Source organism: Cricetulus griseus, chromosome 3 (genome assembly GCF_003668045.3).
Source record: "Cricetulus griseus strain 17A/GY chromosome 3, alternate assembly CriGri-PICRH-1.0, whole genome shotgun sequence".
Taxonomy (NCBI): domain Eukaryota; kingdom Metazoa; phylum Chordata; class Mammalia; order Rodentia; family Cricetidae; genus Cricetulus; species Cricetulus griseus.
The window spans coordinates 96,068,999-96,085,175 of record NC_048596.1 but is presented as its reverse complement, the minus strand read 5'-3'; the positions used below and the strand labels follow the sequence as shown (position 1 = coordinate 96,085,175).

Sequence of the window (16,177 nt, the reverse complement as noted above, 5' to 3'; positions counted from 1 at the left end):
CCAAAATATCTTCCTGAAGTTTAACAGATACTTCCATTCTAAAAACATTCATGTCTTAAAGAAACACAGTGCTCATACCCTACATACATTGTCATACAAGAATTCTGCAAAATCTGCCTCTTGTCTAGGACAGGTAGTCTAACATCAACAGGGGTTAAAAGCAAAAGCATTGACAGACGAGTCACGAAACACAACTGAAATAGACAGCAGTTATTCAAAAACTTCACAGGTACACTGTGTGTTTGCCTCGGTGCCAGACACATGAAACTTGTTCATTAATTCTCCATAGGTTCTAAGTTATTTTTTGCACTTTTATTGAAACTGGAATGTAAAATGGCCTCTTAATAGAACATATATTTTCTACTTTCCAACATTCTACTATGGAACAATGAAATTCTTTTTCATTGAAGGAATGGTGTATTTTACTAGTCTCTTTTATAATCATGACTAGCACCCTGGAAGCAACAGAATATTCAATAAATTGATGAAATAAAGACTGATTCTAAAATGATTTAAAAATCTGTCCAAAATTGTCCTTAAGAACATATACCAGTGATCAGAAAAAATCTTTGCTAGGGGCAGAATGGCTCATACATGATGCTCTCATGGGATTGCTGATTATGTAAATAACAGGGCCCTTTTAAGACCACAACTCACAGAAGAATTTTTCAGTGTGATGATTATATAGTGTCTTCTATAAATAATGGAAAAACATAGTTAAAACTTCCAAGCAAATGAGTCTGAAGGTCCAAAAGGGTCAGAATAGTGCTCTCATTGGTATAATTGCATGTCTAAAAACAATCCAGATACCTTCAGTTTTACCTCTTTCATGGAACTATTGAGGGCTTCATGTGAGTGTTTGCTTCTGCTAAAATGACAAACATCATAGGCCTTTCATCACCCACTGAACAAAATCCAATGAAGGCCATGATCTCTGCTCAAAAATCACTATGGTTGAACGCTAGCAATTGTTTGACACAGAGTAAGCTTAACTGAAGACTTAGATATTTTCACTTTGTTCCAAAATTCTGTTTTTCAGGTATCATGGTCAGTGGCAAGAAGACAGAATGATGAGCTCAGTGAAACCCAACAACATGTCATATCTGAACCCTAGAACCGTAATTTTGATTGGAATCCCTGGGCTAGAACATGTGCAGTTTTGGATTGGTTTTCCATTCTTTGTAGTGTGTTTTGTGGCTCTTTTAGGGAATATCATTTTATTGATCATCATTCCAGCTGAGCGTAGCTTGCACCAGCCCATGTATATCTTCCTAGCTGTGCTTGCAGCTACAGACATAGGACTCTGTGCAGCAATTGCCCCCAAAATGTTGGCCATCTTTTGGTTCAGAGCATACTCCATGGCCTTTGATGCTTGCTTAGCCCAGCTGTTTTTCATCCATAGTTTGCAGGGCATGGAATCCGGTATTCTATTGGCAATGGCTTTTGATCGATACATTGCCATCTGTGATCCTTTGAGGCATACATCTATCCTTACACCTTCAATTCTGGGTCGTATGATAGTGGTGGTTGTAGTTCGAGCAATAGTGCTAGTAGGTCTGTTACCGACTCTAATAAAAAGACTGCATCTTTTTCATTCCATTCAAATCGCCCATTCTTATTGTGAACATATGGCTGTGGTGAAGCTTGCAGCAGATGATGTGCGAGTCAATAAAATATGTGGTCTTTTTGTGGGGTTTAGCATTCTGGGGTTTGACATGATTTTTATCCTCATATCTTATGCACTGATTTTCCAGGCTGTTTTTCATCTTCAACAGAAGGAGGCACGGATCAAAGCCTTTAACACCTGTACCGCTCATATTTTTGTTTTCCTAGAGTTTTATATTCTTGCCTTTTTCTCCTTTTTCAGCCACCGGTTTGGTCATGTTGTTCCTTCTACTCACATTCTTCTGTCTACCATCTATCTCCTTCTGCCACCTGCTCTAAACCCTATTGTCTATGGTGTAAAAAATATGGTCATTCGTAAGAGGGTGGCACAGATCTTTCTTCTAAATTGTGGATGTCAGAAGTGATCTGCCAGTCACTGCCTTTTGGAAAAGGCTGTTGCTCTCTAGGGATAAGAAAGTTTTATTCCCTCTACTCATTGTAGGGGTTTCACATCCTCAAAATGGAGCATGAAGGGATTCATTTCCACAATTAGAAATGGATTGTCATAGAAAGTCTTCAAAATAAGACTGATACCATGTCTTTATCTCTGATACATATGATTTCATATATATATAACTCTTAATTTCCTTTGTTTTATTTAAGTTCCATCTCTGGTATGCATAGTTTTTGATGAAAAATAAGTGTTAGATATTTGCTGATTGCTCAAGGTAATATTTTTGATATATTATCTCACATATGGTACATTTTTAGTTATTGACTACATTGCAACATTCATTTTGTATTTTTATCTTATTCAATTAAAAATAATAAAAGTAAATTAAGATTTAACAGAATCAGTAGTCAATGTGATTATTATATTAATAATTACTTATTGAGATTTTTATTGATTTCTTAATGAGTTATTTACTTGTAATTTCATCATTGCCATCAGAGAGTGCTAAATTTGCATTTTGTCCCAGTATAACCTTTATACCATGTAGCTTTGTAATTGCATATTTATTATTTTTTGGATTGTTCTTGTGTGCTTGTGTGCATGTATGTGTGTAAATTATCTGTTTATAACTTAATTTAAGGGGTTAGGGAGATGTCTCAGTGTTTGTAAGCACTTCTTACTCTTGCAAAATACCTGGGTTTGGTTCCTATCTTATGCATTGTGATTCACAATCACCTATCACTTCAGTTCCAGGGAATCTGACACCTTTTCCTGAATTCTCTGGGCAGGATGTATTCACTTGTTTCAAATTCATCTATGAAGAAAAATAATCATACATAAGGTAAAATACACAAAGTAAAATAAAAATACATAAAGTAAAATAAAAAGAAATATATAACTAATGAGCAATTAATAGACAAAAGTTTCAAAGCTATAAACAGAGACATCTCTCCAGCAAAATCAGATCACTGACACACATAAATGAAATTATGAACTGAATTCTACATATGGTACATTTTGATAAAACGTATTTTGAATAAATATGTGCTGACAAAAATCAATGATATAAATATACTTATAACACTTCCTGGAGGATATAAGTTTTAAAACTGGTCCCTAAGTGAATTTGACTCCTATTGTACAGTTGGGAATATATGCCTAGTACTGTAGACCCATGTAAAGCCATGCTTAGCATCACAGGCATGCAAAGGGAACTAAAGAGCATAGCTTCAAACTGACACACACACACACACACACACACACACACATATTCACTTGCTACTTTCAGTCTCAATAGGAGAAGCCTTCTCTTTGTAGTGAAAGATAGTTTATGCAGAGACACATGGATTTTCAAAGCACAGAATAAGTGATGTTTGAGGGCTAATTCTTGAACAAAACATGTACATCACCTCACTAAGATGTGGAGGATGTTGAATAAGAAGGGTTCAAGATCATAAGAGCAATAAGTTATGGAGAAGGGTTGCAAAATATCAACTTTGGGAATGACTAGCTATTGCAATTATGAACTCATAGCAGCTGCGGCTACCTATACAGGGCTGACAGGTCAGTCATCAATGGGGAGTGGGACACATGGAGCACTATTCGTTTCTGCTGAACTGTTTTCTACTTGCATATTCTAGGAGAGAGGGTGTCAATGTTATCACCTATCTACACTCTGGTGAGCTCATGAGGTTCCAATGGTTAATTACAAACCCAAGGTCAAATTAATGGCCTTTGCTAAACTCGGTACATCACAAATGAAACAAAAAGGCAGGAATGAAGGAAGGGTATTTGTAGTGGGAGGACTATTGGGGGATGATGAGAGAAGATGACAGATGAGAATAACCAGAAAATATATATATTATACATACATATGCAGTTTTCAAATAATGAATTTAATAAATAACAATTCTAAATCACTCTCATTAAAAAATCTAAATCTTTTATGTTCAAAATTTCCACTCTCTCCCCAGCTATTCAGTACAGAACTTTAATTCTAGACAGAGCAATAAGACAACTGAAGGAGATCAAGGAGATATAAATTGGAAACAGATCACAGTAGTGTTATTTGAAGATCTTATAGTATATATAAACAACTCCTAAGATTCTACCAGTAAACACTTTCAGCAATGTGACTGGTACAAAATTAAACAAAACAAACAGCATCCATTTTTACACAAATGACAAATGGATACAGCAACATTTAGGAGAGGATTGCCTTCCAGCATTAGTAGAGGTAAGAGCTCTCTGGTGGCTCTGCTGCTATATCTCACTAATCTTCAACTTCAACTTCAATATCTGTCTCTGGCTTCTTATTATTCATGTTACAACAACACCCTTCATTATAGCCACCAACAGTATAAAGTATCTTGGGGAAACCCCTACCTAAGCCCCACAACGACAGGCTATGACAGATTAGTCCTGCAACATGGGGCTATTACAGATGACTCCCACAGATGGCAGCTCAATGTGGTGCTACTGTAGGTGCCTGATACAGGGCATATAGAACTGCCAATAATTTGTGGATAGGTGGATATTAACATTTAAAATTCATTTATAGTACTCCCTGAACATTGTATTCATGAGAAAACTGTACTCTTCAAATCAGAAAAGGGTCTTATAGTAGTCATTGAAAGGTTCAGGTATTATGCTGTCCTTCCCCTGTTACCTGGTACAATCCACTTAGGCAGTACCCTGGTCAGCTCAGGGGTCAATGGGACTTGGGTCTGCAAGGAGGTGTAGAGGACCCCTTTAAAAGACAGACCCCTGCCTACTTTCTCTCTTTTCTCTTATTCTTCACTTATGCTCTCTTCACTTTCTCTCTCTCCACTCTCTTACTCTCTGACCTGCTCTGTTCTTCTATTTCTCTCATCTCCACCTCTAGCTCTCCTGCCCTATAATAAACTGGTTGATGTGCTCTCTATAGTTTGTGTTTATCTCTTGATTTCTAATTTAAGAAAAAGAATAACAGTCATAAAATCCCATTGATGTGAACTAGGACTCTCTTCAGGCAAATTCTGGAGCAGTCAGAGAACATATGAGTAGTCGTTAATACTGCACCTAAAATGTTTTAGGTGGGAGAAACAAACTATGTAAGTAGGATGACTATTATTCCTCCAAGTTCCTTATGGCACATAGAACATGGTAGGGTAAAGAAAACTAATGGGTACATCACATCTTCATGAACTGAGAAATCCATGAATTGTTGGAAAGAAAACTAAAGCTTTCGATATTTAGAAAAGCAATAAAATTTCCACCTTTCAACATATATTCTGCTAATCACCATCTGTGGAAATTTGCATTTTATTCCAGTATTTACTTCTCTTATTCATTACTTTTCTTGTTTTATTAAAACATAAGGAACATTCTTAGTTTCATATAGAGACAGTGTGGTAATGAAATGCATAATCTTTAATAGCTAATATTTTAGTAATTAAGATGTATAGTTTTGAATGCATTAAATTTATACAAATATTTGAAACCAGATATATGGTGAGGAAAATTTAAATTAAAAATGTAGCGTTTTAAAGCCATGGTTTCTTTCCATTGAATTCCTTTTTATTTTTGACAGTTTCATACATTTATATAATAAATAGTAGTCATTTTAACCGTCTTCCCTTCCCCTATCCCCCTTGATTTCCCTCTGAATCCCTTCTTCCCAAACAGTCCTCCAACTTTGACGTCTTCTTTTTGTGTCAGTCACTGAATTTATTACAGTGTCCATTCTGAGCATGTTTTGTATGTTATTCACTGAAGCAATAACAATTTGTTAGTGGTTACACCACTGAGGAAAATGACACCTCCCAAAACTGTCCCTTTTGCAACTATGGCTGCTTTATAGGAAGAAAACTAGTTTTGTTTTTTGGGTTCTTTCTATGTATTCTCACCAAAGTATGTGATTCCTTCATCAAGAGTATCTTATCATCATGTTCTGATGGGAAAGAAAGATCAATAGCATATAGAGATTTGTTACCTTCAGTTGTTTTCCTGATCAGCAATTCATAGGGATGTATCCTATAGTTGAGACTACAGTTACTGTTTAATAATCCTTGGATTCTGGAAGGAGCACTATCCACGTGTAGAGGGCACCTTCATTCAATACTTTCAGAAGCCATGGACTATATTTTAACTCCTCTTCTATCATTGAGTAAAACTCATTGTGCACAGCTAGCATATTTTCATTGTCCATTAATCTATCAATAGACATCCAAACTAGTTCCCTTTCCTAGCTCTTGTGAACATATCTGTGAACACACCACAGATGTGTGGGTGTCTCTGTTATAGAGTATATTAATGTTTTAGGTATACACCCTGGAATAATGTATCTGAGTCTTGCTGCCCTACGTTTTTTGCTTTCTGAATAACTAATGTTAAAGTTAAAGCCCATTTTCTTATATGGAAATACCTATATCTCAAATCATTTTATTATATACCTCATATGATCATTTTATTACCCTATAAATGTGTTTGAGCAAAGAATAAAAGATCATTACTTACTTATAAGTTCAAGGATATGTTTATATATCTATTTCACTACAATCATCTTCTATAATATATGATTGTGTGTTGGTGAAGAGAAAGAAAAATGAACATCAAAGGACAAAATTAAACCAGCACTGTGTTAATGATACACATTTCAGTTGTACTCTTACATATTTTGGGTCATGTTTTCAGTTCATGTGATCCTATTTGATTAATAAAAAATAAAATTTACGATAAATACTCCCATTTTATTAATATAAGCAAGCACTTGGGATTTTCATGCATCAATATGGAAAGGATATGCCCTAGTTACATTCTCACTCTGATAGAGTTCTCTTAAATCAGTAGTTTCTTCCGACGTTCAAGAAAACCCTGAATTTGCAGAAATTATTTTGACTTCTTGCTGTACATAGCACCCAACTCCATGCTGCCATGTCTTCTTTTCATCAAAAGTACCAGTTCAATCTCTGTGACAGCTGAGAACCTGAAACACCCACTCCCGCATCTGTTTGGTTCGTGCTGCATATATTAAGGGGTTGACCATGGGAGGCACCAGGAAATACAAATTGTCTATTATAATCTGTAAATAGGGAGCCATATGGTACCCTAAAATCTGAGATAAGACAGAAAAGACAACTGGTGAGTAAAACAGACCAATGACACAAAGATGAGAACCACATGTGCTGAGAGCTTTGCTCCGGGCTTGCCAAGATGGAATATGAAAGACAGCATGGAGGATTAGTATATATGACAAAATGACAAAAACTAGATCAACACCCACAGATGCTACAATAACCAGCAGGCCATAAACAATGTGGTTGGTGATGTCTCCGCAAGCAATCATCACCAGAGCCATGTAGGCACAGTAGGAGTAAGCAATGACCTTGGTTTGGAATTGTTCCAGTCTTTTTGTCAGGATGGGTGCAGGGGTCAGCACTGTCACTGCTCTTGCCAGTATAGCTAGTACCATCTTCAGAAGCATGCTGTAATCAAGGATGGTTGTGTACCTCAGAGGATAACAAATAGCCACAAATCTATCAAAAGCCATGGCCAAGAGGATTCCTGATTCCATTACATAAAAGGAAGGGATGAAAAACATTTGTGTGAGGCAGGCATCAAAGCTGATTTCTTTGGCATTCATCCAGAAGATTCCTAACATTCGTGGTACAGTGACTATAACTAGACATAGGTCCACAACTGATAGTGTAGCCAAGAGAAGAAACATCGGCTCATGGAGACTCCTCTCTATCCAAATGATACTTAAGATGGTGATATTTCCTATGATAGTTATTACAAATATCAAGAAAAAGGGTACAGAAAACCAGCCTTGAGAGGATTCCAAGCCTGGGATTCCAGCCAGGGTGAATATCGTGGGCTGAGGAATGGAGTGATTGCATGAAGGCATGGTCATAGGAGCTCTTCAAGTTCTGATTCCTAGGGAGAACAGGGATAATATCATATGAAATTTCTATAGTCACACTTAGATATGGTGGTCAGCGTAGTAGCTTATTATGGTAATGACTCATAAATTGATGACCAAGTCAATATGAACATGAGGAAAATTATGAACAACTTGATGTCTAAGAAGAGGATATTTCTCAAAAATAAGTTCTTACTAAACATATACTATTTCCATGGTTTAGATTGTTTCATTGCTCTGATTCTGCCATACTCAATATTTATCATTTTATAATGTAACCACTTATGTGATAAGATATAGGCATGTGTTCCACATGTCAAGCAGAGTGTGTGCATATGAACCAGCCAGACATTTCAGTGCTTGCTTCAGGCAAGGAAGCTGAATATAATTATGTATTAGTCTTGTTTGGGGGGTTAGAACTTGCTTAGAACTTTGGAATTTACCCTGGAAATGTTTAAATGTAAATAGTTCATTCTGATAAAAGATCCAGAACTATATGGGAAATTTATGTAGAAAGCAAGATGATAACTTTGGTAGAAAAATGGATGTGTTGGATGACAAAATTGAGATTTCCAAAAGCCTCAGCAAATAATAACTTAAGCATTTTTCCAGATTGTTCAGTAAAGAACAATTGGAGTGTGGGTAAAAGTCAGAGGAAAAAGTGATTTTCTGTGGAAATGTTTGGTTGTGCTTGTATTGGGAGTAGTGTTGGGGGCTTAATATAATAGATGTCTTTACCAAAATACCACTCTATTTTAGTTATTAAAATTTTAAACTATGTTACTATTTTTATAGAAGTACAATTTTTTCTGGCATTAAATGGAGGCCATGAATTTATGTTATTTTGCTAAAATGGAAATTACATTTGCATAATAAATGTTAATATAAGGAAATGATAGTTAGTTTTAAAAATTATATGAGCATAATTACATTTCACTTCTAAGGCTTAGATTTTATTAAACATTTCAACTATATAATAATAAATAACACAGTAAAGGATAGAAGCTTAAGATCATGAACCAAAGCATGTATTCCAAAGTTGCTTTACATACCAATATGATGGTATCAATTGTAGTTCATAATTCCTTCTTGTAGTTGACAGTTTTCTTGGAATAATAGGGTTTTATAGTTATATCCATATCAAACCATCCCATAATATATTTAACATGTTCCCAATTAGTTGTAAGTCTAATGGCTTGGCTTTTATTGCTGTTATTTTTGTTTTCCTTTGGAATTTTACTTTGAAACAGGGTCTTTTTATGAAGTCCATTTTGACTTCAAACTCACTAGGCAGTCAGATCCTTATCATGCTCATGTTCTTCCTGCCTCAGTCTGATGAGTGCTGGTATTACAGGCACACCTGGGATAGTCACAAGACTCTCAATGAGTTACTGTTAACTTTCTGGTATATGATATACTTGACATCATTATAAAGACAATTAAAACACATATAGGTTAATGCTTAGGTTATATAATACAGGAATAGCAAGTTTTTTATATAGTTTAATCATTACAAATGTGTAAGAGCATATTGTGTTGTTGGCTTAGGACTAAAATTCTATGTAGCAATTTTTACATACTATGTTGACTGATTTGGACATGAATATTTCAAATTATAATTGCATTTTGTTGAAAGGCACACTGGAGCTCAACAATAGACACATCTCCTGAGAGGTAACTTGGCATAGTGAAAATATGAAAGCCTTTGGAATCTCAGACCTCAAACTTACTCTATGTAACTTGATCTTATCTTTTTCTTTTCTTTTTGATATTCTTCTATGATTATAACATCTTCCTTTCCTTTCCTTCTTAACCCTCCCACATACTCTTCCTTGCTCTATGTCAAATCAGGTATTAAACTAAACTTCCAAATGCCAAAAATTAGATAAGCCATGTAAGGCAAAATTGATAGCTAGGTTTAAATCCACTATTCAATCCCTATGTGGATAATACAGGCATATTCCTGGCATAATTCCTGAAAATTTGTTCTAAAATTAAACTATTCATGCCTTTCAATGCTATATACATTTGAAGTAATGTAAAAGTTTGTATTATAAATTTTTAGTTACAAAGGACTGCGATGAAGATAAAGAAAAGTTTTGAATTGATAGCCTAAGCCTAAATAATTGAAAATCTAGGTACTTTTGTATTCTAATATTTCTAGGTTAATTATATGTTTGAAGAGAAAATATTTGGTATCACTATAGACATATATATGCACAAATAATTGGGATTAAAACATTAAAATATAATTAATTCACTAGAAGAATGTATCCTGTCTTTTCACAACAAATGTGATACCTCACAAACTCAGAAATCCAATACACCATGTTAAAGTTTCCAGGAGAAACAGTATAATCATCTATCAGGAATATTATGGATGATGTCCCCCACATTGCAGTGTCTTTAGGATAGTATTGGGATTTAAACCAAAATGACAAAGGTTTAGTCTGTGCTGTCATAAAACATTGACAATGGTCATATGAATATTAATAGAAGTAAAGACACAATTGATTCAAGAAAAACACTTGGAAGGTTTGTTTTGCTTTGCTTTTTTGTTAAGCAAGTGTCTCTGGTCATTCTTTAAAAATTGCAGAATTCTACAATGGGTTTGGGTATTTTGTTGAAATAATAGATTCTTTCTTCCTATATTACTCGCTGAGTCTCAGGATGATCTCACCCTTTCTCCCCCTCCTTTGTCTCTTTCCTGGAATCCTACCTGCATACAGTTACAGATCTGGTCACAGTGAGCCTGGAATGATCCCAGTGAACTAGAGGTCTGAGGAGGAGCTGTTTCACTCAAGAATATGATGGTGTGTTTGAGCTTCATGTCCATTTAATTTGGTTTGGTTTTCTTCCCTGGGTCCCAAGTGAGCCTTATCTTATATCCAATGTGCTACTCTTACCTTGAATGTTGTAGGAAACAAATCTTGAGTCAATTCACTAAGGACAGACAGTGACATTAGCATCACAAAATTTGCTGTGGATTGCAAACCCCAGAGAGACAAGCAAGAGCAGGTGAATCAGATGGGTGTCTAAGAAGGCAAAATCCAAAACTTTGTTGTTACAAGGCTGTATTTACATGTAAATTTATCTGTTTTCAAGTTATTTTACTTCTTTTCACCTTTAGGCTTCCACAAATAAATACGAAATGGATATTAGAGCTCTTAATTCCTTAATTGGCATTGAAGCCCACACTTATACCTAGAAATAGTATGGACCAAGTAAAGCTAATTTTTTAAAAATATTTGCAACATAAAGAAGAGAAAAGGAAGAAATGATGGAAATTTGAGCAAGAATGGAGTTCCAGATGAAAAACATCACAGAAGACAAGGCTGAGGAGGAAATGTTTTAGAAAGACTCTGGGCAGAGTTGTAGATATAACTGAAGGAGAAAGAAATTGTTGAGAACTATGATATTCAGAAATTACTGGTAAAGTATAAATATCTGGAAAAGAATGTTTAGGGCCCTGACTACTCATTCTTTGTTCATTCAAATTACTATTATTGTTTTAAATTATTTCTCCTATTTGAAATTATAATATAATTACATCTTTTCCCCCTTATTTTTCTCCCTCCAAAGCCTCCCATATGCCCTTCCTTGCTTTCTTTCAAATTTATCACCTGTTGTTTATTAATTGTTATTACATACATATATGCATATTTATATACACATATATGTCTAAATACATACAACCTTCTTGATCTGTATAATGTTGCTAGAATGTATGATTTTAAAAGTTACTATTTGGTATTAGATAACAAATTTGTGTGCTCTTCCTGGAAAACACTATTTATCCAGCTCTCGATATTCCTTAGTTGCTTGTAGTTCTTTGTGTAGAGTTAAGACTTCCTGGGATTTCTCTGGTCCACACTAGTATGTCTATTGCTCATATCCTTGTTCAGCTCATGTTTAGGCAGTCACATTGTTGAGACGATATGGTTATAGCTTATGACATTACTAGGAGACAGAATCTCACAGCAAATTACATTATAAATATTTGTCCTTATACTCAGAGAGAACTATACTTCTTACCCTCATCAAGGATACTTCTCTTTGAACCAGACAGAGACCATAACAGAAAACCACAACCAATCAAAGTGCAAAGTTAAGAATCCCAGGCCCAATGGATGCATCTTAATGCAACCACCATATCTAAGGTTCAGAGATCATTGCAGAAAAGGGAAGAGGGAAATTGTAAGAGTCACAGGAACAGGAAGTTTACTGCGAGATTGTGTCTATTTACTCTTAAATCCTTTGGCCCAGTCAAAGGTATGTCAACAAATAATAAAATAATATCAATAAATAAATATGAGCATTCCCCCCCACACACATTCACACACAATATTTTTCATCAATTGCCAAGGATTTATGATAGTCATTTATGATAGTAACTTCAGAATTTAGCAGAATCTTCATCAATTTTTGCTGCACACGGCAAAGTAAATTTGTTATACTCAGTGAATAAAGTTCTTTCTTGGTCATTATGGACAATCTGGATCAAGTTATTTTCTTTTTGGAGAGTGAAAGTTCTCCTATGATGTCTAAATCATTCATTTCTTCCATTTTGTCACACTACCATTTACATAATTACAGCCACAAAAATCTTTCTTTTATTGATATATGTTTTGATTATATAAAGTTAAGTTGTATAATGTGATTGTATCTATTGTGAAGTATTTAAAGAAGCTGAACAGATTCACATATCTGAGAATAGCTTAAAATATTAAACTCACAATTTACAATACCTAATTATTACATATAGTCTTTACATTAAGTACCTTGACATGTCCTTTAAATCTAGAATTGTTCAGCTTATGTGTATCTACATCACACTATGCTACCCTTACTAACTACATTTCTTCTCTTTTCTCTAATATTCTTTTAAAATGATTTCTTTTATTTTCAAAATTATAATTACGCCATTTTCCTCTGCTTTCCTCCCTTTGAACCTTCCCATAAATCCTTCCTTGCTGTCTTTTAAATTCCTGGCCCCTTTCTCATTAATTATTGTTATATGCACATATGTTTATATATATACATATAAGTCTTTAACTATAACCTACTCTGTCAGTATATGATGTTATTTTTATGCATGTTTTCAGGTTATTTGGTACTGGATTACCAATTGGTGTGCTCTTCTGTGGGTATGACTATTTCTTCCAATCTCAGCATTCCTTTGTTGCCTATAGTTCCTTGTATAGGATTGTCTTACCATCTTAATTACTGTTTACTTAGATTCTACAAATACAATGCATGTATTTTTCTTTCAGGATTGGACTTACTTCATTTATTACACTGTCCTTTTTATTTGTCCATATTGCACAAATATGCAGGTTCTTCTTTATTTTAAGACTCAATAATGTATTATAAAATACAAAGTTGAGTGTATTTCTCATTTACACACTACTAAGCTTGCCCTTTTAGCTCAGCTTTTAGCCAAGCATGTAGCTGAGCATAGTTTGCATGCCTTCTCACTCTTGCCTGCTACTGCACCAGTCTTAGTCAATGTTCTCTTACTCTGTTTAGTAGCAACACAGAATGTTGCTTCATTTCTTCCAAAGCTTCACACCTTATCCTATCTGAAAACTCATATCAATTCATGTATCCCATTTTCTCTCCTTGTAACATTAATAGCCCATTCCATCATCTCTCTGTCACTCTTTAGCTGTTTCCGCCCATATATACAATCATGTTTAGACATGCACCCACACATGTCTGTGCCCTCACACACCTGTGTACATGTATATATACACAAAGCCCCCTCATACAAACACATACCTTATCCAAGAAAGAAAGAAAATATAAATAGTATTTTTATAAAATATGTTGCTATAAAGACAATATCAGATTCACAAATATTTATTGAGTTCCTCTTGTGCAAATCTATCTTGTGTAAGGTGAGAAATAAAGTGAAGTGTTAAATTTTACTAGAAATAATTGTTCAATTGCTGAAAGTGTTCCAGAAAAAATATACCTAATAATTTCATTTTCAATATTATGTGTAAATAATGGTTCAAAACTTTAAACTTACTTATTTCAATAAATAGAGCTTTACAAGAGGAATTGCTTTTTATTTTCTGAATACAAAAAATTAAATCAAGATCAATGTGTCAAGTAAGATATGGACTTATTCATAAAAGTGTAGAGACAGTCATGAGTAGAATCTGAGTAAACAAGTAAACAGAAACCAAAGGTTTATGGAGGCCATATGTTAGCTCATGTTAAAACCAGTACTAGAAAAATAGTCTATAATTACAAGGTGGTTTAAATATTTGTAGAATGGGCTGGAGAGTTGCCCCACTGGCTAGTATATGTATTGTACATGCAGGAGACTGGACATCTCATTCCAGAATCATCATTGGATAGCTCAAACCACTTGTAATTTATAATTTCTGATGACATGTTTGCTCATGCGCACAAAATAAAATAATTTTAAGAATTTGTTGATTGGATCATTATAAATAATATTCTATATTTACTATAAGGGGTCTTGTGTGAAGATTTTTATAAATATATTGGACATTTTCATGAATTCAGGAGCTAAACATCAGATATGTAAGTTTATATCAATCATTGACAGTAGTCATTAATTTTTCCTTAGCAGACTTTTCTTGGGGAACATTTTAGAATGGCCATACGTTTCCTTCCTTTTGGATCACTTCCTGTTCTAAGATAAGCTGTTATCCTCAGGTTTGAAGGATGGGCAAGAAAAATACTGCATTTACTTATCATCAAGTTCTAAAATATGTTACTGTAAGCAAAGTACACAAAATATCACAACTACCAACTTCATCATAATTTGGGATTGCTATTTGTAGTAATTCCTTAACATTAAAAATTAATGTTTGAATTCCCCAAAAATTCCATAATGAGAAAATGACTAATTATTTGAATTCTTTCTTTTGATTTCTATTACTATGTTTTCAAACAAATTCACCATGATCAGTTACCTTTTACTCTTAGAGTACCAAGAAGGTAGTCTCGGATTTTCTTGGTCCTAACACCATAAACAATGGGATTAAGAAATGGTGGAACCAATAGGTACATATTGGCTATTAGAATATGGATTTGGGGGGCCACATGGTGGCCAAAACGGTGGGTCAGGAAGGTAAACCCAGCTGTGGAATAGAAAACAACAATGACACAGACATGAGAGCCACAGGTGCCTAGAGCTTTAAGACTTGCTTCGCGAGATGGAAGGTGAAAAACCGCACGGAGGATCAGAACATAGGAGATTGCAATGAAGAAACAATCACAGGAGCCAATACCAAAAGCAACAGTGAGACTGTAACGCTTGGTGGCGCCTATGTCCACACATGCAAGCTTCACTACAGCCATGAACTCACAGTAGGTGTGTGCAATGATTCGAGATCTGCAGTAGGGAAGCTGCTTGAGCAGAATGGGGTGTGGGGTGAAGAAGCCTACTCCCCTCAGAACCACAGCTACTCCCATTTGGGCAATGCGACTGTGGGTGAGAATTGTGGCATGGCGCAGGGGGTCACAAATAGCCACATAGCGATCAATGGCCATGGCCAAGAAAAAGCCAGATTCCATGGCAGTGAAGCTGTGGATGAAGAACATTTGAGTAAGGCAAGCATCAAAGGCAAAGTCATGAGCTCCCATCCAGAAGAGACACAGCATGCGTGGCAGTGTAGACGTGGAGAGGACCAGGTCAGTGACAGACAGCATGCACAGGAAGAGGAACATGGGTTCGTGGAGGCTGCGCTCTGCTCTCACCACAGCCAGGATTGTCACGTTCCCCATCACAGCCACTATGTACATGGAGCAGAAGGGAATCCAATCCAGACATGGAGGTGCTCCAGTCCTGGGATGCCCATCAGCCAGAAGGTGCTTGGAGAGAGTTGGGACTTATTAGCTGGCCCCATGGAAGCACTGCCCACTGTTTGTGGATGAAGTCCTCCTCGTAGAGTGTGCATGCTTTGCTAAAGTGGTTACAATCAACTCTGAAAACAAGTGAGAAATAAAACTGTAAAAAAATAAAAAATATGTTAGTTGATTCCCATGGGTGTTATGTATGTGCTATATGCCTTAGATATACTACTACGGAAGAGTGTGCCCTGAATTAAAGTCTCTTTATAAATCAAGAATATAGTGAACTCACTCGAAGAAAGCTTTGTTAACATTTGTATACAATAAAATATTGTGTATCTTTACTCCCCTTCATTTAGAGTTTCTTTGAATTATAAATTGTC

The 16,177-nt window shown here is 35.3% G+C and overlaps 3 protein-coding genes across 3 annotated transcripts; 1 reads left to right on the top strand and 2 right to left on the bottom strand.

Annotated features, from left to right (window-relative positions):
• Positions 1-1,067: 1,067 nt before the first annotated feature.
• Positions 1,068-2,030, top strand: LOC100768372 (olfactory receptor 52A1-like). The gene has a single exon (XM_027407509.1). The coding sequence runs from the start codon at positions 1,068-1,070 to the stop codon at positions 2,028-2,030; it is 963 nt and encodes a 320-aa protein (XP_027263310.1).
• A 4,971-nt stretch (positions 2,031-7,001) lies between these two features.
• On the bottom strand, positions 7,002-7,946 carry LOC100763435 (olfactory receptor 52K1-like). The gene has a single exon (XM_027408001.1). It carries the CDS (start codon positions 7,944-7,946, stop codon positions 7,002-7,004), a length of 945 nt encoding a protein of 314 aa, XP_027263802.1.
• A 6,960-nt stretch (positions 7,947-14,906) lies between these two features.
• Positions 14,907-15,850, bottom strand: LOC100763717 (olfactory receptor 52M1-like). Its single transcript, XM_027408002.1, is given in 2 exon segments — positions 14,907-15,760; positions 15,763-15,850. Coding segments are annotated over 2 exon segments (942 nt in total).
• Between the last annotated feature and the right edge of the window lie 327 nt (positions 15,851-16,177).